This window comes from Excalfactoria chinensis, chromosome 3 (assembly GCF_039878825.1).
Source record: "Excalfactoria chinensis isolate bCotChi1 chromosome 3, bCotChi1.hap2, whole genome shotgun sequence".
Taxonomy (NCBI): Eukaryota; Metazoa; Chordata; class Aves; order Galliformes; family Phasianidae; genus Excalfactoria; species Excalfactoria chinensis.
Genome location: NC_092827.1, coordinates 38,355,653 through 38,377,023, shown reverse-complemented (window position 1 = coordinate 38,377,023; position 21,371 = coordinate 38,355,653). Strand labels below are relative to the sequence as shown.

Below are 21,371 nucleotides of genomic sequence, written 5' to 3'. Positions count from 1 at the left end.
ATGTGGGGAGAGATTAGCTAATATGCATGCATTCGATGACTATCTCCAAGCTTTGAAGAGCAACACTTGGAAATTTTTAAATTTTCTGTTTTTTTTCTTATATATCTTTTCATGTGAAAGCATATCATTCTAATATGACTACTGTTAAAAATCTGATTATTGTGTTTACAAAGAATTTTAAAGAATAAGCTTCTTACCAAGAGATAATGATGAAAGTGACCTATTTTTCCAATAAGAGACAATAGATCCTTTTTCGTGACACAGGAATACTTGTCAGCAACAGAGTTTGACTGCAATACAACACTGTGCTTTCCAGTTTCTGTGCTCTTAAAATAGTACTTTCTCAGTATCTAACTCTCTACAATTAGTGCTCAGAAGGAAAGAAAAATCTTTTTAAAGTCATGAACAAGATCAAATTACCTCCAAGTTTTCTTAGAAACATTTTCACATTTCTACTCTCTCTTCTTGTGAGAAAAGGGGAGGGGAGGGGAGGGGAAGAAAAAGGAATAACCAACCATTAGTCTCCTTCCTCTGTTGTTCATGATTTTCTACCTTTCTAGAAGGAGTACCTTTATACTATAAAAATACATTTTTATCAGGTCCTTTCTTAATAACATTGTGTACTAAAAGAAAGTAACACTGAAACTAGCTCTACAAGCTTCAGCTACTGTTAGTTTCATTTTGAAATTCTTAATAAAATTTCTTATTGTAGAAGTTGGGATTATACCTACATTAAACCTAATACAGAGGAACGTAAACAGATGTTTTCTGTTTTCTACTGAAGCAAAGATTATAAAATAAATTAATTAGTTAAAAAGAATATATATATATATAATACAAGAAAGATAGAGCACTTAAAAACAAATTTTGCATATTTCATATAAGTTTTAATGTTAGTTCTAGTTCTGAAATGCACTTCATCTGCAAAATTGCTTGCCTTGTGAGGTAAATCAATATAAATGAGTGTCTAAAAGTCTTAAATTCTGCTGAAAAGCAATACATCTCCAAAGAATATATTAAAAAAAAACCAAAAAAAAACTATAGCCTTTACAGTTCTAGGTGAATTACACTGCAAACATAAAATATTACACAAAGGGTAATATGTCTTAGAATTCTTAATGCACATCTGAAAATCTCAGTGTATTCATTTCCTTTGCCAGCCCTGACAGAAAATCCTTTTGTTCACCAGTTCAGTCTTTTCTAGCTGCAAAATATTTCATGAACATTCAGACTAGTGTCTTTCATTTTTCCTCTCATTCTACTATCTATCCTCAGGATGACAGAAAAGCCAATATTTTCTGGTTTTTAGTTTTATTTTCTGCCAGGGTAGACAACATGATCTTCCATGGATGATTTCAGCTTCAGAGTAAATGAACTCTAATATGTAAGCTAATTTTTAGTCATTTTCTTCTGCTTCTTGTCTTTAAAAACAATGGTTCAACAGGGTGAATCAGGGTAATAAAATCCCCTCTGACTTTCCCACTATTTACAATACTTTTAAATTTATTCACATGGGTTAGCTTTAGTGGATATTGTACCTAGCTAGATATGGCAATAATGAAGAACTTCTGTCTCTTCAGGTGTTTCCGGTGTTGGGCAGTTAAGCCCAACAAAGAACTGTGTGCTGGTCATCAACATATCATAGTTTGGTACAGTGGAAGCCAGAAAAACTGCCTGAAGGTTAATTGTAGTGTTGTAGTTGTAGGCTGCCAAGCTCAGTAGAAATCAACTTTAATATGATCTTCTGATTTACAATACTTCTAGTTACACCTGCCAATACTAGCACAAGCATTTCCTCTTAAAACAAAAGTGGAGGCAGGTCACTGGTTCTACTGCAGAGGCAGATTCACACTGAAGGAAGAATCTGCTAATGCTATTGTTCCATGCTAAAATCAAGTTGATGTGATAGCAAGCATCTTTTCCAAATTCAATACAGCTGGGGCTGGATGGTGGTGGTGTTGAGTGCATAAATATGTCCGTAGTTTCATTCACAGAATTTAGCTCTTTTTTTGTTAGGGTAACATATTCTAAACTGTTCTTCTTTTTTTTTTTTTTTCTTTCTTTCTTTCTTTCTTAACTTCATGAATATGCTTGACTGTGCATTTTTTTTGCTGAATCTCATGACTTTCCTCATGATTTTTTTTTTGTTTGTTTGTTTTCACAAGCACTTTAAAAATGTTCACAAAGATAACACCATGTGAGAATAGTTTCTGCCACCTTCACAGCCCCTTGCTATCCCATGCTCACACTACTTGTCACAAAGCAGATGGATAGTCCTCATCAGCCCTTTCATCAAAGACCCCTGATGTACCCTCAGGCAATTCTCCCACTTCTTGTTAAACAACTCCAGCAAAGAAGAAATTCAACTTTTCTTTTTTTTCTTTTTTTTTTTTTTTTTTTTTCTCCCCTACATTTGGGCAACCATCACAGGAAAATGTATGTATGTGCATACATTCACAGTTCTTTTGTTAAATTCACAAATATACCGTTGCTCCAAAACAACTACTAAAAATAAGGGGGGCTACCATCAAAAGTTAAATGATCTATTAACATGGAATAGTGAAAATGTTGATGTTTACTTTTGCAAATATATATCTGAAGAGGAGCAGATGATAAACAGCTTTTAGTTTTCTGTATTTATAACTGACAGATGGGTTTTGGTGAATGAGAAGCCAGAACACAGTGAAACCACAAAATAAAATGATTTTTGGAAAGGTCTGTAGTAGCTGGGAAAAAAGAGAATCCCAAAAGCATTCACTGCAAATTTCTAATGAATTGTATATCAGCAGTCAAAAGAAATCCATGTGGGCAGATCTCCTGTGAGATCCTTGCTCCACCAAAGAGCAAGATGCAACATTTGTACGCAATTCAAGCACCTTCTCACTAATGAAAAGAGTGGAATGCTCAGGAAAGCAATACAAATTGTGTTCGTACAAGAATATGGTATATTCTTACCTTAGGTTTCAACAAATGCAATGCCAAAGACATCCAATGTCTAGACACAAAATGTCACAAATATATCACTGAAGATGTTGTGACTAGCTAACTCTGATTTGATCTTGAAATGTGATTTTTTATTTTATTTTATTTTTTTCTGATTAAAAAAGATGTTAGGAAATCTGACTTAATGTATTTTTCGGTATATTTTTATTTATTATAGTATATTTTATTTATTTATAGCCATATCACAGCCATGAAGTAAATTTCTGCAGGCATGTTGAATATTGTGAATGATAGAGTCTGCTGAAGTCTAAAAAGATAAGCCTTAATAACACATTTTATGGCTTTTTCTTCTCAAGGACATCCAAACAAATACATACAGCAGTGCTTAAAGGAAGTCACATGTATCTTTCCTAAATTCCTATTTTCTTCCATCAGCTGCTTACAAATGTGGTATGCACACTGCTTGCCACTTCCTATGTCCAAGTATGTTTCCTTTACAACTAAGAGAAGATCAAATCTGAGCACAAATAGAATATTGAATTATACTTCTGCACTTCATGTAATCATAATGCTAGACATCCAATAATGAGCAAAGTGATTTGTAAATTCTAAATTAAAAATAAATTCCTAGCCTTCAAAAAATAGTCTCATATTTTCCTTTTGGAGTTACTGGATCAATTTACCAAGTAATATATTTACATTTAATTTTGAATGAACAGAAAGAAAAAATCTACTATTTGCATCATTATGTAGTTTATTTGTTTGTAAACCATGTTTCAGTGTTTTTTTGTTGTTGTTGTTTCATTAACTACACTAAGCTCCTTTCTATATGCTGCATATTCAACTCTTCTGGCTTTTTAATACAACTGCTTTGTTATTCTCAAACTACCTCCATGCTTCCTATATATTTTATGTACATAGAGAGCAAAGGACACTGGGAGGGAGGGAGAGAGAGAAAATAGGAGAAAATAGTGTAATCAGGGATATCTGAGGACACAACCGTGTAGCATTTAAAATAGCTCATCATTCAAGTTACAAAGTCAAGCACTGAAAAACTGCCAGCCAAAAATCACACTTCTCTGTAAATGGACTGACACAAAAGCACAGCTCTCGAAAATCAGCAAGACATACTCCCTCAGTACTAAACATATCACCTTCAAAGAAAGAATAAATCCATATTTACATCATATTAGATCTGACTAGTGAATGGCCCTATGTTTTGCACACCTTTCTTTGCAAATACCAATTTCAAAGAGTGAAATATCTAAAGTTAACTCTTACATGGACTAGAAAGATTTACAACATGAGTGCCATGTAGCAACAGAAACTCTAGATTTAAAAATATATGTATGAATCGCTTAGAAAAATCTTTCAATTTGAATGAAAAACATATTCATAAGGGTACAGGAAACTTTGTAAGTATAGTAAGTCATGAGAACTGTAAATAGTGTTTTAGAGTAAAAATCAAATAAGCAATAACTCTACAAATTAGATTTCCTAGCTTTGAGTACTAATATTGATCTTTGTTAAGCGACATAATGTGATGCAAGAATAACGAATTTTGTGTGTAATACTTGAATGCAGGCCAATAATGTCTTTGAGGTTCTGTATGTATTTTATTAAAAACTTGCAGTTACTGAAATGAGTGAAATGTGTATAGCAAAGTGAACATAAATGTGCCAGTTAACAAACAAAATAAAAAATGACTATGATGCAGCATTTGAAGAACAAATTAATTTTCCTAATTTTAAGTACTCTGTATAATTTTAATTTCTCTAATGTACCTTTATATCTAATTCCTTAATGAATAGGTAACATGAAATATATTTTAAAGATTTTCTGCCTTGTACGTTAAGTGTTGCTGAATAACAACAATTTTTTTTCTTTAAAATTCACTTTTTACTAACCATGTCATCTTCATGGTCTTTATTATTAGCTGTGCATACTTGTACACAGCACAACATTTTGGATTGTTTTGCAATATCTGAACAGCAAATCAAGTTGTATTGCTAGTACCGGACCACAATATCTAATATATAGCACAAATGTCATGACTTAAATATGCTAATATATAGCACAAATGTCATGACTTAAATATGCTAATATATAGCACAAATGTCATGACTTAAAGAGTACTGCATCATTTAACATAGCTTTGGATCTTATCATGCATCTTAGTAAAAATACTCTATCACAAATTCATCCAAAGCAGTAAATAAACATAATATACAGACAAATTTATATGGATATTAACATAATTGAGCTTTAGTACTAGAATAATCTAAAATACTTTTTCTCTGAAAAGCATTTAACAACTTATACATGACTCTCGTTTCTCTTGTACTAATGTAAGTCACTGACCTTAGTTTATGACAAAAGGTTGAGCGAACTGGGCTTGTTTAGCCTGGAGAAGAGAAGGCTGAAGGAAGACTTCATTGTGAACTTCCAGTACTTGAAGGGAGCATTTAAACAGGAGGGGGAATTACTGTTTGCAAGGGTGAATAGCGATAGGACAAGGGGGAATGGCTTTAAACTGAGACAGGGAAGATTTAGGTTAGATATTAGGAAAAAGTTTTTCACACAGAAGGTGGTGATACACAGGAACAGGCTTCCCAAGGTGGTTGTGGATGCCCCAGCCCTGGAGGCATTCAAGGCCAGGCTACATGTGGCTATGGGCAGTCTGGTCTGGTGCTCGGTGACCCTGCATATAGCAAGGGGGGCTGAAATGAGATGATCACTATGGTCCTTTTCAACCCAGGCCATTCTAAGAAAGTTAGAAAACATTACACTTAAAGTACACTAAAAGTTATCTTATTTCAATATGTGACCCATGAAATGTAGTTGCAAATAGCTAGCCTATAAGAAATTTAGCTGAGTATACAGAGATTTATTATCCAGAATGATATAAAGACATACAATTTAAATCCACTTCACAATGCCAAAGGATGCATTTTTCTGACAATTTAATAAGTTGATATTGACTCATGATCAAGTACTGACACAGGAAACACAGGCAGAAATAAAAGATCTGTCTCTGCCCAAAAAACCCTACCTTCTTCACAGCTTTCCAACAAGAACTGTTAAGAAAGGACTTCAAATAGTTGATTACATGTTAAAAAAAAGGATGATAAAACAGTTTACCATGGTGAGATGTGAGACTCAAGCATTTCATGCAAATGTATCTTAGTTACTATTGTTTCTTATTATTTTATTATTATTGAGTGCTCTGCAAGTAGTAGCCTAATTCTGTAATTTTTAAATATTAGCATAAATATGAGCTGATTTATACAGCTGATACATATTTAGCTCATTAGTTGATATAACTGGTGTATATTTAGCTTCTGAAGAAGGACAAAAGCAAAAATATTAGATTATAAAGCAATCCTTAATAAATACACCCTGATTATTACCTAGTAGGAAGGCATATGCACATGAATGAGCATTTTCATAAAAATGTTTTATATTCAGTCTTAGTTACCTCACAAAAAAAAAAAAAAAAAAAAAAAAAAAACACTTTAAAGTAATAGCTATTTTTGTATTCAGGGAAATAGAACACTTAATTTGAAATATTTTACTTGAGATACAGAGTAATCTAAACATGAAGATGACAAGCTCTTCCAAAGCTGAAGTAGTTCTGCATCTTTAAAATCAAGCTTGATAAAATTTACTCAATAAACTTCAGTAATCAGTTAAATAAAAACAAGTATTCACAAACAAATCCTTATGTATGGATCTGGTTGTAATTACCTATTGTGAAAACAAACATCATTCATTCTCTGGTGAGTGTTTAGAAGAACTAGTGAGAATTCTGTTTCACTGTTTTATTTTAATTTTAACATCACGAACAAGATGTTGACTCATTGACAAATTTATCTTGCTATGTTAAATTTCTACTTTAAATTCAGCACATGACAAGAAAATCCTGCTAATTTCCTTTATTTCCTCCAGATGGCCAATGCCAGGAATGGCGGGGATCATCCAGGCTAACATTTGCAACGTAAGTATTGTCCACTCTAAGTCAACCTAGTTTAATCTTTCAAACTCCAAATGCTGGAAAGGAGACCTAAAACCTGGTTTAAACCACGCTTATAGCAAGTTTTACGTAGAGATGTGTCCTCCATTTTTAAATTTTACTCAGTTTACCACAAAGTTTGGAAAGCCAAGACTTTCCAAGAATGAACAGGAAGATTTCATTAACATTCCCTTTCTGACTAGGTTTACACGGTGCCTATAAAACCTTTGGCCTACAAAAAAAGGGAGGAATGAAGAAATCACATTATAAGAAAAAAAAAAAAAAAAAAAAACTTTAAAAATGTTTGGTCCTCATAATGATAAAACATTACCTTTTCCACTCATCCAATTTAAAATACAGCATGGATCATTTAGCTACTAGATTTAGCTACACCTTTTGAATTCAGATGGACTATTTTGATTATTTATACAACGGAGAAATATAGGAGACATGCATTCAAGTATTAACTTGTTCTTTTGTTAAAGATATTCAGCCTGCAGTGAATTAGAAAATTCATTAAACCACCTGAACAACAGCTCCTGCAATCATACTAAGCTCTCCCTGAGCTGTTTTTCCATCAGTGTTATAGAGTCTACTGTGCAAGAGTTAGTAACTGACAATCAGGGACCTTTTCATACTGAAATACCAGCAGAAATCTTCAATATCCTTCTATTAGCTGACTTTTAAATCCAGATAACTATTTTATTGAAGATCAAATTTTAAAAGAGTTTAGGAATGTAAACACAAATATAATAAAATAGACTTCTACCAAACATGAATAAATGCATTTCCCCAAATACAAAACATAAAATTCTGTAAGGCCTCTGAATTAACCTTCTGACATGTTAATGACAAAATGTTATCCTCTACAGATGAACATTTTTATTCAAAGGCTACAACATAGGTATACTTCAAACAAATTTTGCCCAAGCAAAAAGACCTAGAAGTGGAAACACTTCAGAAATATATAACCTAAGAATGCTTACTTTGTTTGAAAGTTAGATAAGCATAACTACCAAATATGATCCTATATGAGATCATATTCTATTTCAATAGCACTTTAGAAACATTATTCAATAATAACTTCCAAGGAAGTCTAAATCCAGGCTGATACAAATCACTTGAAGATATTTGCAGCAGATGTAAAAAGAGCAGTCTTAAGCACCACATCTGTGGGTCAGTATCACATCTACGGGTCAACTCTAATTTTTTATTCCACACAAAAAAAAAGGTTTGTGGTTTTAATTGAGACTTACCTTTTAATGAAATTAAGAATACACTTTTTGAACTTCTGTTTTGTGTTTTACATAGTATTACAATACTGCCTAGTTTATCCAGAGCTGGCTGAGCTCCAGTAATTGAAATAATGATCATTACATGCTTGTTCTGTTTTCTTTGCTTTACTGAAAGCTTTAGCTGTTTAAATTGAAGGCACTACATAAACCTAAGACTGTTATTACTGAAGAATAAAGAAGCCAAAAAAAGCACAAAATTGTAAGTATTAATATGATAGTGACCTTTGATCCTCCGTATTTCAATTGAGATGCGACTGCACAATGATACTATGTTATCATATTGTTTAATCTAATCTTCCAACATACATTACTGCCTAACATTATAAAAAGCTTATTCAGGAAACATTAATTTGCCTTGCAGATTGAGGAGTATGGAAATAAGGCACTTTCTAGTTTCGCTTTTGAATTATTGACAGAACTTCTAGTAATTGCTCCACTGGAAGAGATCGGAGTCAATGAAGTTTAAAACTAAGGGAAGAAAATAAAAATGTAAATAAATTAAGTTAGGGACAAAGATTTGCAATTATTTTGCAACAACTAGAAAATATTTGGTTTAATTTTTTTTCTAAAGCAAGTGGATTTTCCATTGTATAAAATAAATAAATAAAATTATCTAATATTTGAGTCCAGAAAATGCTGGCAAATCTCTTTTTCTCTGGTTTCTTATCTCCAGGGACAGATACCATTCCCTTCGTCGACCACATTCAAATGGAATGTATTACTTGAACTTTGCATCACTTCAAAAGCCAGGTAGCAGTCAGAATGAAGTGAGTTATACGTCTCACCACCTAATCTATCAGACAATTGTGTGAAAATCCTTTTACAAAGCAGTTGGTGTTCCAAACACCAGTTGAAAGAATCTGGGGATATTCCAGACAGCCCACACGGATGAAAGCTTTCTTAACCTACATTAAATCTTGATAATGCAATAATGAGTCTTTTAAAGGGATAACTCTAATTCCCCTATCTAGTGCAATAAAGACTGTATACAGCTAATCTGCTTTGCCCTTTCAATTAAACTCGTCCAGGACGTTCCATGTAGTCAGCGCCCTGAATGAGTCATTAAAATTCTCGTTCTGTAAGAGTTGTGTGCAGCGCACTGTTGTTTCTAAATTCCATTAAATCCAAATGGTCTTTATCGCTCCATGACCACTGTGACTTCAATCAGCCAATTTAATTACCTTACCAAATTGTCAGCAGAAGTAGCAAAGAAAAACAGGAAGGGCTGTGACGTTATCAAATTGAAATCTTCCTCTGTGCCGTTTAATCTAGAGCAGTCAATAACAATGCTTCTCACCTTCTTGCTGCCTTCCCGAGGCTCTTAACCTTATTCCTCTTTCAAAGATTTCTGCTGCTGTTTGTAAGACTGATTTTGAACTCTTCTCCATGTGGATGTTAACGCTTATTTAAAGCTTCTTGTCCTTGGCAGAAAATTTTTCATTGGCTGTATATACTGGAATTACCAACCCACGGACCTCTGAGGGCTACTACAAGTGTTTGCTTTGAAGATTCTGATCACATTCTCGTTCTGAAGGCAAAGCACTTCCTGATCAAAGTCAGCTCTGTATGTTCGGCCATTTAAATTCATGCAGAAAGCTTACGCCCTTCCGTTAGAAAAGTGTGAGTGTAAAATATGAAAGAAAGACGGTTCTAGTAAAACTCTACCTTACTCAGCAGGCATTTCTTATCTGAGCTCTGTTATCATAGCCTTTTTCACAAAGCCAACTCTCCCTGCTCTTCCATGTCTTTACTGTGTCTAACAGCCATCTGATAAGAATGGTCACTTCAATCTTAGAAACGTATGGGTCAGCCCCCATTGACAACTGCACAGGCAGTGAAGACAATAGTGCAGCCTCCCGGCTGGTTTTGCCGAGCCCCATTGTAAAAACATTCCTGTGTGGAATGCCTTTTGAGCAGAGGGCTCAGTTAAGTAGTACGGCAGATGAAACCTGTGCCGCACTTTCACAAGAGAATTCTCTAGTGCAGAGTAATTCTCCTAAGATCCCGCAGTGGAGCCGAGTTGTTCCATTTTTTCTTTTCAGACCCACAGATTACGCTATCGACCATACACAGCTCTATTTTGCAACTGCTCTTATTGTTTTGCTTTACGAAGGACGTGGGGAAAGTGCTAGTTTTTGCAATGGTTTGATGTGTTGGTTTTGTTTTTTCTTCTTCTCCAGAAAGAAAGAAAAAAAAAAAAAAGAAAAAAAGAAAAAGAAAAAAAGTAAGAAATTATTCCTGGAAGAATACAAAACCATCTTTCCTTAAAAACTAATCCACCTCTTTCATCTCAGCTTCCTTTTGCTTTTAAACTCTGTCCCTCCACCCCACCCCCCGAACACACACACACACACACTTCTTTTTCAAGATGCATTCCATCCCACAACACCCACACCCCTTTCCCATCTGCCTGAAGCCAGCTTTTACTGCAGACAACCGCAACACCAAACTAGCAGAGAGGTTAGACCATGGACCTTTAATTTTCTTTACATCCTCCACAAAGTGGGTAAAGTCTTATTGGGTTTGCGAGCTCCCTGGGGAGTATCCTCGATCTTTCACACATTTTCACCTAAGTAACTTGAGAGGGAATTAGGGCCAAACCGCTTTCACGTCCCGCTCACCAACCTTTGCAGTGGGAAAGGCGAACGGGGTTCTGTTCCGCATTGCTCTCAGCAACAGAGACAAGGCCCGAAAGGGGCAATTTAAATAAAGAGGAATGTTTTAGAGTACTGTGGAGTTCAAAGAGCACCGCATAGGAACAGGGAAGAAAAGGGGGGTTTTAAGCAGCCCGGCCTCTTACTGCCTTGGGCGAGAAGAAATAGGTTTGTGTGAACTCAGGTGGAGAGTTACTGGTAGTTAACAGCTCGTAATGGCTCGCTCATTCAGCCGTACAACTGCCGGCGTGCCCCGAGGGGGGAAAGACAGAAGCGAGGGGGCTTGCGGGACCCGGCGACAATGGGGCTCGGGAGCAACTCGGCCCGGCTCGGCTTGGCTCCGTTACTTGGTGTTCCTTGGGAGCTGCTGCCCTGGGTCTGTTTCGCCACAGCAAAGAGGCACGGGATCAGAGAACTATGAAAGGTGGTCCCCGATAATGGAGTGGATCTGCCGTCGGTCACAGATTCGGGCTTCTGTAAAGGTTCCAAGTTATAAGGAAAAAGTTTTCATCACACTCAGCAGAGAAGAGACACAAATATCAGGCAGTTGCTCTTCTCCTTCCCCAGGCTGGGACCTGGCCTGACACCCATAGCAGTGGCTCAGGTTTAAGTTTAATTGAGCAATTGTTTTAGCTCCCGTTAGAAACCCTTGGCTATGGTGGGCACAAACCTTATGTTTTTCCAGGGCTTGCCTGTGGGAAGCTATTCAGGAGCAGCAGATGGAAGCTATATACACATGCTGCATGAAGCAGAGCCTCACTTCAGTGAGGCTGGTGCAATGCCTGCACACCTGGCTGCCCCACTCCCGCAGCAGCAGGCAGTGGGCTGAGTGCGAACAGAGACATCGCATGGCCTCTCCCTGTGCCTGCTTCATGAAGCACAGGCAGAAGCAAACCTCTGCCTCTTCAACAGCCAATCCAGGTGGCTCCAGCTCTCTGTGTGGTTGCTAAAAGATAGCTTGAGAGAGAGAAAGGACATTCTGGCTAGTCCCAACAATGACAGAAGCCGTGGGAAGGACAATGCGAATCTATGATGGTTAATTTGCACAGGAGGAATGAGTGGGCTGGGGCTCTGGCAGGCTCCAAGATCTCCCCTGTTGCCATAGCACTGCTGGCTGAGGAAGAAGAGAGGGGGCTGGCAGGCTGCCTTCTGCAGGGAACTCCTCAGCTCTCGCTCGCTGTTCAGGGAGTAGTCCGTGGCCAGAGATGGGTATCCCGGCCCTTGTTCTCAAGGACACTCAGAGGAGATGGGGACGGAGAGAAATTTTCCTCTCAAGAAATAAACAAAGGTCTTCCCTCCTCCCCATCATGCCCCGCACAGAGCTGTCACCCCTGGAGAAGGAGCTAGACATCTTTCACAGTCACAGAGTCACTGCACACCTGGACCAGGCTCAGTCCAGACTCTTTACAGAGGCAACATGCAACAGGCCCAGCTTCAAAGCCTTACAGTTGGGTTGGTGACAATTTAAAGACCAGAAAAATCATTCTGTGCTCTTGAAGCAGACTCAGTCATCACTGCTACAAACAATGGAGTGAGCGCACCCCATTGCCCAAATGTGTGACCCAAGGGCAGTGTGGAAGGGAAATTAGCCTAGAAAAATAAGTGCATGTGGGACCATGGTTGCTCTGGGTGGCAGAGTCCCACTCTACCACCTCGTCTCAGGATTCCTTATTGTTCAAGTCTTTCCCAAACGCTGTTCAGCAGGGTAGCTCTGTAGGTAGTCTGGATTACCAGTTCAGAGAGGATGCTAAGCTAAAGGAGGAAAACTCACCTCTTGGTGATAATATGGACAGGAAGATGAATGTTTACATACACAGCTATTCTTGAAATAATTCAAAGGTCCAACCTTCGGCGCCAGTTACAAATCCCAGTTCACCCAAACTGGACTGTGCCACATCACACAGCCCCAGTGCTAATTTCACAAACATGATTATGGAGCAGACTGAATGCAAAATCAGCCTGGCAATGATATACAGACTCGCTTAGCCATGTCCAAAGAAACAAGCATTCCTCAAGACGGTTGCTAAGAGCAACATGCCTTAAGCACCACCTTTAGACCAGATGGAAGCAGAAAATAAAAGCTACTACGAATTCAGCACACGAGATCAGTAGCAGGCTGGTGACTTTTTAATCATTACTAACCTTCCCCTCCAAATAAAAGTGAGCGCGTAGGGGAATTTAAGCAAAATTAGAAACACACCAAGACACTACTCCCGGGAGAAGACGAGAAGCTTTCAGAGCCCCACGGGAAGAGATGCATAGGCTGCTGGCAGCTCCCAGCAGTCGGTGTGAGGGTGAGAGGCACAGAGGGTGCCGCCTGCCCGGGGGTGCAACTTTCGGGCTGCGCTATCCTCCACTCCCTGGCGATTCGCCCACTCTGCCGGGACCACAACCCTCCCAGCCCGCACACCTCGACTCGGAAGTGAGGTTCACTTCCTCACTTTCACGAAGTGATCACGAAGGGATTTCGTCCTATTCCTGCCTACTGCAAAACTTTGACAGAGCAGGCATGGTGGCCAGAACGTCTCCCTCGCTTGTTTTCTTATGCACATATACACAAAAGTGCGCAAAGTCAGTGAGCTGAGGTTATTTTCATGGTCCAGACGAGATAGTCTTTAAACTTTCTACGTTATTTGAAATCTCATTCTGATCTATGATCTTTGTTCTCTCTTTTTGTTGAGGAGGGAGGTGCTGGAACTCATGCAACTTTTCTCACGATGAACAGCCTTATTTTCGTAGCATAACGCAATGATTCTTTAGCAAGCGTGGAACAAAGCACAAACCATCTCTAACCCTAAACGCCAGAGAAGAGGCAAGTGAGTGGGAGTCTAGCTCCGAGCTGACGGATGACAGCGTCGCGCCCGTGCGACATCCGCTCAGATGGATCAGAGGCGGGCGGGCGGCCGAAACTTAACAACTACTTGACAGGTTTTAACTGATGAAGCACTCTGATTTCCACTACTATGGAAACAAAATAAGGTACATTACGAGGGAGCCACGCGAGCTCCGCAACCCCTTAAGGCATAAGCGTTTGCCAGTCATTTTTCTCTCTATTGTTATTATAATTATCATCATCGTGCCGTTACTACGGCTACAATGAGCTGCAGCGTCAGAAAAAACACACAGCAATTCATGCCTCCGGATGCAAAATACACAGAGACTTCGGTGCTCGACTCCGATAGCACGTCCCAGCTGTCCCCCAACACCCCCTTAGGAGTCAATCCTACGTAAATCGCATTCGGGCTGAAACGCACAATGAAAAAGTGTCGAGAAATCTTACCAAATCTTAATACATGTGTGGTTCCTTGAGAATATCCAATCCACAGTAAGCAAAGAAGGAGTCTAATGGTGCATCTCAAGACTGGATTAGTTAGAATAGGGGAAATAATCTTCATGATGTTTCTATGCACACACGCGCAGCCTTACTTCCCCCTTCTAAGCCGTCAGATTTCTCGGTAAGGTGAGAATGAGGATAAGTAAACTGATGGCCCTCAGACACGATCACGGCATGGTCACAGAGAGGAGAGAGTCTACGCTTCCCAAACCCATTAGCAATCCCTGCATGTTCTTCATTCACTGCGCCAAGGAGCAACCTTCAACTGCAAGGAATGGTGGGACATCCATGTTAGTCGGGGGAGAATCCTTGAGAAATCCAAACACACACGACGTCCAGCCAAGTAAACCTGAGAGGCAAGAAAGGAGGAAAATCAATAGGTAATCCAGCTCGAGAAATCGCTGAGGTATCGCCACATAGCGAGAGTCAATGAGCACCAGCCGTTTCACTGGCGAAGCTTTTGCCGTGCTCCCATTCTACTGCACTGCTGCACAGCTTCTGACGCGAAGCCAAGATTAAGTGAGAGAAATTGAGATAGCTCCTCTCTTCTTAAGGTTGCCTGCCAGACAGCCTTCCTGATTTCTATTATGCAACAGATCTGATCGCCTAGCGTTGTCGGAGGAAAAAAAAAAAAAAAAAAAAAAAAAAAAAAAAAAAAAAAAAAAAAAAAAAACAGCTCGGTTTTATTTACAGCTTTCTAATTGTTATTAGTCTCTCAGTTGTTCTGAACAATAGCTATAAGTGTCTGTGCCGGGGGCGGGGGTGGAAGAAAGGGCTATAGGACAGAAGGGAATCTGTTTTATAAAAATCAATTCACGCATTTTAATAGCTGACTGGCTGGCTCGAAATCACTTAGCTTTAGAGCTGAGAAAGAGAATGCTGAAGATAAAATCATGCATGTTGTCAAAGTAACGTTAAGGCTAAAAAAAGATCATGATATTTACATTTACTGACTTCTACTCACATTAATGCTTGAATAGGGGAAAATATGATAGTTTGCCTGCTGCATGTCCTTCGGAACTTGCCTCGGATCCAGTGGTTACACAGTACCAGCCTGCTTTTGCAAGGTAAAAAGGAACTGGTAGCAATAGAACTGCTTTGTCGAATGCACAGTCTTGTATTTCAGTTTTGCTCTAAACAGTAACTTGTGGTTTTCTATTATGCATTCTGTTTTGTCACTCTTTTTTCAGGCACAGCATTCCTTTCACAGTATTGCTGTTCCTCCTTGTACTGAATGGTATGTGTCAGTTTGCCGTTCTCAATGGGAACAATAGCGCTGATAGAGGTGTACCGAGTTTATATCTGCAACTGCAGCCACGGACTTTTGTCTTATGGCCAGATGTTCAAAAGAACTCACTCTCTAGAACAGTTGAGACTTTCCTTTGGAATACAATTAGTTGTGTGCTTGTAACCATGAAAACAGGTGAAACTAGGACCTTCAGACTTCGCAGTCTAAGATAAGCTTTTGCTGAGTATACTTAAGCATTATTAAAAATATTAGAAGACAATTCCTAGATACCCCACAAGGAAAATGAACTCATTTTATTCTATATTCTGCATGTAGATATCTTTTGTCTCTTTTATCTCCCTCCCTGACTTTTATTACCAGAGAAAATATCACTGAGAGACTTCCCCCACGCATACATACAGATGAACACAGAATAAAAGTGACTCTACATAATTAAATACTGATGATGCCAAGAAAATTAGAATAGTCTGAGATATCTATCAGGAGAATAACATGGCAAAGGTAAGTTCTGGTTTGTTTTTAAATGATGCCTCTGTGTCATGGACATGTAAATAAGTAACAGTAGCATTTAAATTATTACTTGGAATGTTGGTGTTTTATATCCCTGGGATTTTCAGCAATTCACAGTAACTTTCTTGTCATTATGGCTTTTGGTATCCTCAGCATGCTTTTACTTAAAACACTGTAAAATGCTGATGAAAATAAATGCACGTTCTGTGAAGGGATTATTAAACATCATTGATTATTTTTTTTTTTCTTTAAGATGGAGGCATAACTGCAGTGTCAAAAATAAGTATCATGAATGGCTAGTTCTGCAGTCTAGCAGGGAATTCAATCAGACGGTTTGACTACTGGAGCACTTTAAAAAGAACACCTAGTGTTAAAAGCAAGGATATCTAGCGACTCCTTCAGTTCACACTTAGAATATCTCCGAGAAAAAATACACAGACTGAGATGCTCTTTTTTGTATTTGCTATATCCCACTTTTTTCCTCTTCTACTTTTTCATTTTTTGTCTTATTTAAAGAAGAAATAAAACTCACACTGTTGAACACTGTGAGCATTTATCTCCTTCCTTATCTTTCCAGCAATGTTACTGAAATAGAGGACATTAGACATCTTTTTAGTTCTGACCGCTCATACATAGCTTCCTGCTCAAAGTGAATTTTTAATTTAGACTAGTTTTGATAAGCATTTATGAAAGCATAATATTCCTTAAGAGCTTTAATACAATTGACAAGACAGACCTGGGACAAACTGTCCACTTTGATGAATCTTATTAAAAAAAAAAAAAAAAAAAAAAAAAGTGGCTGTAATCAAGCCCAACAAAAGTCCTACATCACCTAGGCGTTTATAGAATAACTAGAATCATAAAATACCTTACTATTCATTGCTTTGTTATTAAATGCTCAGCAGCCTCATCACACCCTCGGCCGCACTCATGGGTCTGACCTCCCTCTGCCAACGGGAGCAGCTCCAGAACCACGGACAGCGCCCGGCGCGGCCGGCTCGGCGACTTTCAGCACCGCGGAGAGCGCTCCCTGCCCGCGCCCCTCCGCGGCGCCTACGCGGCAAGACCTACCGGTGCCCGAGAACCTTTTTTCCCTCCAATCCTTTCACGACAAGGAAAGGAAATTAAAATATGTTATCGGCTTCTTTAGAAGCACATCTTATACCTTCGCTTATGTTAGCTGGCTCGCTACTTTATGACATGTTATGGGTTCAGGAGTATTGCTCTCCTTATCTGCCATCACACGTTGCCTAATGTTCAGCATTAACTCCCTCTCCTTTCTCTCAAATCACAACTCCCACTTTGAAGGGAGATCGTGCTTAATCCAGAACTGCCTTCTCAAGAAAATCACTTCCTTATTAAAAAGTAAATCCGGCAAGATATAATACGTTTAGAATTTGAGGAATATTTGGGGTCTGAAGACAATTTACAGTCCATGCAGTCAAGCGAAGCATCAGAATACACTACTCTAGACTCCTTTTCTGTAAATTGGACTTCAGCTTCATTTCATCTTCACAGAGGGAGTAACCTTTACAAAGATCCTTTTGTTCACCCTCCAGAATAATTTCAACATGGTCATAGGAAAGTGCTCTTAAGTACTTTCATATTTCCTTCCTTGTAAGACATACAATTCAAAGGTTGGAGATCCCTAATAAAATATTCAGCTGGAGAAGCTGGTCTTGTCTCTTGGGGTCTTGTCACCTCAGTGCAGTGCAGTACTTCTCAGATTAAAGTCTTTATGAAACTGTCCTCTTTGCTTCAGTGATCAGCAAATGGGAAATCCACAATTCCTTGGTTAAATGTTTTAATTTGTTTTACATTTTGGACATCTATAGTAGAAATGGTAGTAATATATTTTTAATACACAAGGACAATGACCTAGTGAAGGTGGTGTGAAAAAAAAGTATTACAGCTACAGGAGGGGAAGGAGAATAGATCATCTAAGGCCTTTACATCTTTTCTGAGTGATAAAAGCCTACTAAATTCTTCAACTATGTGTCAGGTATAAATGGTGATCTTACGTGCCTAATGCTTCATTCAGAAAGGAGAGATGTGATTTTGATTACCTTATTACATCAGGAACTTTTTTTTCCTTCAGATCGTATTTTCATGTGCTGTTATCATAATAAAAGTTAATCCACTTCCAGCTAGCTGCCACCTACTGGGATGTATAGTTTTACCATATCATTTTTAAAAGGAAATGGCTTTCGTTTTCAGGTCAGAGCTAAGTCTCTAAGAACAGATGATAGATTTTTATTTTTATTCATTTAAACTACAGTTTTGTCCTCTCCCAACAACAATGTATATAAATTTAGTGTGTATAAAACATAAGATTCCCAGAGGTTTTTCTCGGATATTTTTCGGGAAATCTTTGCAAGTGCTTCAGATTCACATACCACCACAGTCCCCCCTGCTGTTGCAGTATGGTGTATGGAGTGCCATAGTTTACCGCAACACCTGACCAGCCCCTCCAGATCTCCAGGCATGAGTGTTGCAGCTTTGCTGACAGTGCAGTAATAACAGTCCTTCCTTTTCAAACGTTAGCTGAGTTATTCCAATGATTGTTGATAGTAGCATTGAAAAACACATCGCAGCCCACTTGCACTTCACTCCCACCAGCTATAAAAACCATAGGTCCCCTCTGTGTGTTATTATTAGCTCAGTCCAAATTTACAACCAAGTTTCTGCTGCGCTGATAATTAATGACATTTTAAGATGGTAATTAATTTTCAGCTAGCAGAAAGACGTTCATTCTAATTAACAAACTGAGTATGCAATTGATTAACTTGTTCAGGCACTTTTGGGTATCACAGCAATGCACTTTCCTAGCAGGTTTTAGCAGCGAGAACAAACATTTATGACATTATCTACAGATCAGCCTTTCTCCCCTTCAGTTTGCTTTGTGGCTACAGAAGCTGCGAAAGATTTTGGAAGGAGAGGAAGGATGTATAACGTTTTCCACGCTCTACTCCACTAAAAGTTTCTAAGGGAAACGCGAAGAGAGGTGTCATTATGAAGTATCCATTCCTTTTCCGAGCGCACAGAGCTCTCTCAGTCGTGCCGCCACTGTAGGCAGGAATGTCTCTGGCTTCATACAGAGTGTCAGCGCCCTGGCTGGGTTAGCGATGGATGATCGCCCAGAGAATGCTGAATTTGTTCGGAAACCAGCGCCAGGACTGCCGACAGCCGAAAAGTGGGATGGCTGCACCGGCAGTTGGCACCGGGGCAGGGGCAGAAGGAGACCTCTCGGAAGGAGAGCCAACAGTCTGTGGGTTGTCCACCCACAACTCGAGTGAAGTTAGGGCTCGTTTCTCATCTCTCCTTCCCCAGTCGGGGGGGACACCCCCGGGTTCGGCCACCTTCAGCCCGGCGGCTCGGGGCTGCTGAGGGAGTCGGACAGGGGGCACCGGGTGGGTACGCTACCCCGGACACTGGCCCCACTTCCCACAGTAAGGTGAGGAGAAAGCGGATGGAGAAGAATGGAAGGCTACAGAGCCCAGAGGCAGGAGCCGGCCAGCTTCGCGGTGCCCGTGTCAGCCAGCTCAGTGCCCACTTTGCCCAGAGACACCTGTCTGGGAGACAGCGCGGTAGGCAGCTCTCCCAACAGCGCAGGGACCCACCCGCCGCCACCACCACCACCCCACCGCTGCCCCTCACTCGCATGCAGCCCCTCCGGGCAGCCGGAGACCCCGGGACATCGTCCTACCTTGAGCTGCGAGCGGGAAAGCGGGGAGGGAGAGGAAGGCGGAGGCAGGGGGGAGGAAGGGCGGTGGCAGGACGCCGGGGGATGCCCGGGCTGCGGTGCAGCCGGCGGCCGGGCACCACTGACGGCGGCAGCAAGCGGCGGGCGAGGGAGGGAGGGAGGGAAGGAGGGAGGGGAAGGGGAGGGAAAGGAGGGAAGGAGCGAGCGAGGGAAGGAGGGAGGGGGGGAGGGAGGAAAAGAGGGAAGGAGACCCGCCTTCCTCTGGGAGAGCTGCACAGCTCCCTTTAAAGGAGCAGAAACCCGCTTCCTCCGCGGCCGCCGCTCCGGGCTCCGCAAAGCCGAGCGCTGCTGGGCCAGCAGCAGCAGCGGGCAGGGTTTCACGGTCGGGAGGCTGAGTAGAACCGCTCCCAGCTCCCTCTCCACCGCTCCAAGGGCCGAGCTCGGCGGACAGCGCGTTTTCAGATCAAGGGAAATCCGAGATCCTGAGCGGGGTCCCCAATTCCATTTTGCATGTATGAAGACGACATGAGGGGTCGGACTTCATCGCCCTCACAACAGCACCCAGAAATCCCTTCCCTGTCCCCGTGGCCGCAGGGGTGATGGAAATGTCTGGGTGCCCTCGTCCGCTTCTCTACATCATCCTCACGGTGAATCCCTCCTGCACCCCCCAGCCTCCTTTCTCCTTGAACTAGCAGGAACAGAGCTCCAGCAATTTACCCCACCTTGTCCAGAACGAAAGGATCTGGGACAGCAAGGCTGTGGGGTCGAGAGAGAGGGCAGGTAGCAGCCAGCCAGAGCCCGCGGCGTCGGGAAGGCAGAGCGGGGGCCTCCACGCTCGATTCATTTCTTAGTAACAGCGCTGAGGGATGAAGGGAAAGGAAAAGGGGGGAGGAAGGGGGCGTCGATAACGAGTCGTAGTGCAAAATGCAGCCTCCATAGCCCCCTGCAGGATTACCAGTGTTCTCTCGCCCCCTGACCCGCTCGCCCCCGCAGCTCCACAGGCGTCCGTCCGATTTCCCCTTTTCTCCTTCCCATTTTGTTTTCCGGCTCAGACATGCCTTGGGTCGCTGCAGGAATTCCCCTATGCCTATCCCCGCCCCACTGCCTTCCCGAGGTTCGATCTGCCGTCCCCTCGCCTCTCCTTCACGGCCAATGCCCATTCCCGCAATCGCACCCCCAGAGGATGCTCAGGCTTTTTGCCCTGCTTCATCTGCTCGAGCATCCAGCAGGGAACCGCGGCTATAGGGGGCGGAGGGGCTCGAAAAGCGCTCGAGAGGTGGGGGTTGGTGACTGAGAAGCTCCTATAATTAAGTAAACAGCAGAGTTGTTGTGCGGAGTAAATAAATAGTCAATGATCCCATTGTCGAGGCGAGCGCAGGCGGCACAGACCGCGCCGGGTTCGCCGCGATCGGGCCGCTGTGACTTGCAGCTTAATGGCCCCGCAGCACAGCCCTTAATTACTAACAGCGCGCTGCCGCGGCCGACAAAAAAATTCATTAGTCACTTCATTTGCCTGAGGCCGTAATAGAGATAACTCTGGTCAAAAACAAACGCGGTGACGAAGCGAAGAGCTCGATGTCACTCTGGGAGCGAAGGTGGCTAGCAATGAGTGGGTTGCTGCTTGTGGGGCCGGCGGGCAACCCAGCGGGGAGTCCCCGCAAACCTGAGCTG

At 41.0% G+C, this 21,371-nt stretch overlaps 1 protein-coding gene across 2 annotated transcripts in view; it reads right to left on the bottom strand.

Moving 5' to 3' along the window:
* The window catches only part of GRIK2 (glutamate ionotropic receptor kainate type subunit 2), a 356,468-nt gene extending 336,615 nt beyond the window's left edge, over positions 1 to 19,853 (bottom strand). For both annotated transcript variants that reach the window (XM_072333341.1, XM_072333342.1), the window contains exons 1-2: positions 19,704 to 19,853; positions 14,185 to 14,587 (exon numbers count right to left, since the gene is read on the bottom strand). In XM_072333341.1, coding sequence (XP_072189442.1) covers positions 14,185 to 14,299 — 115 coding nt within the window. In that variant the 5' untranslated portion in view covers positions 14,300 to 14,587; positions 19,704 to 19,853. The remainder of the gene's footprint in view (positions 1 to 14,184; positions 14,588 to 19,703) is intronic.
* Between the last annotated feature and the right edge of the window lie 1,518 nt (positions 19,854 to 21,371).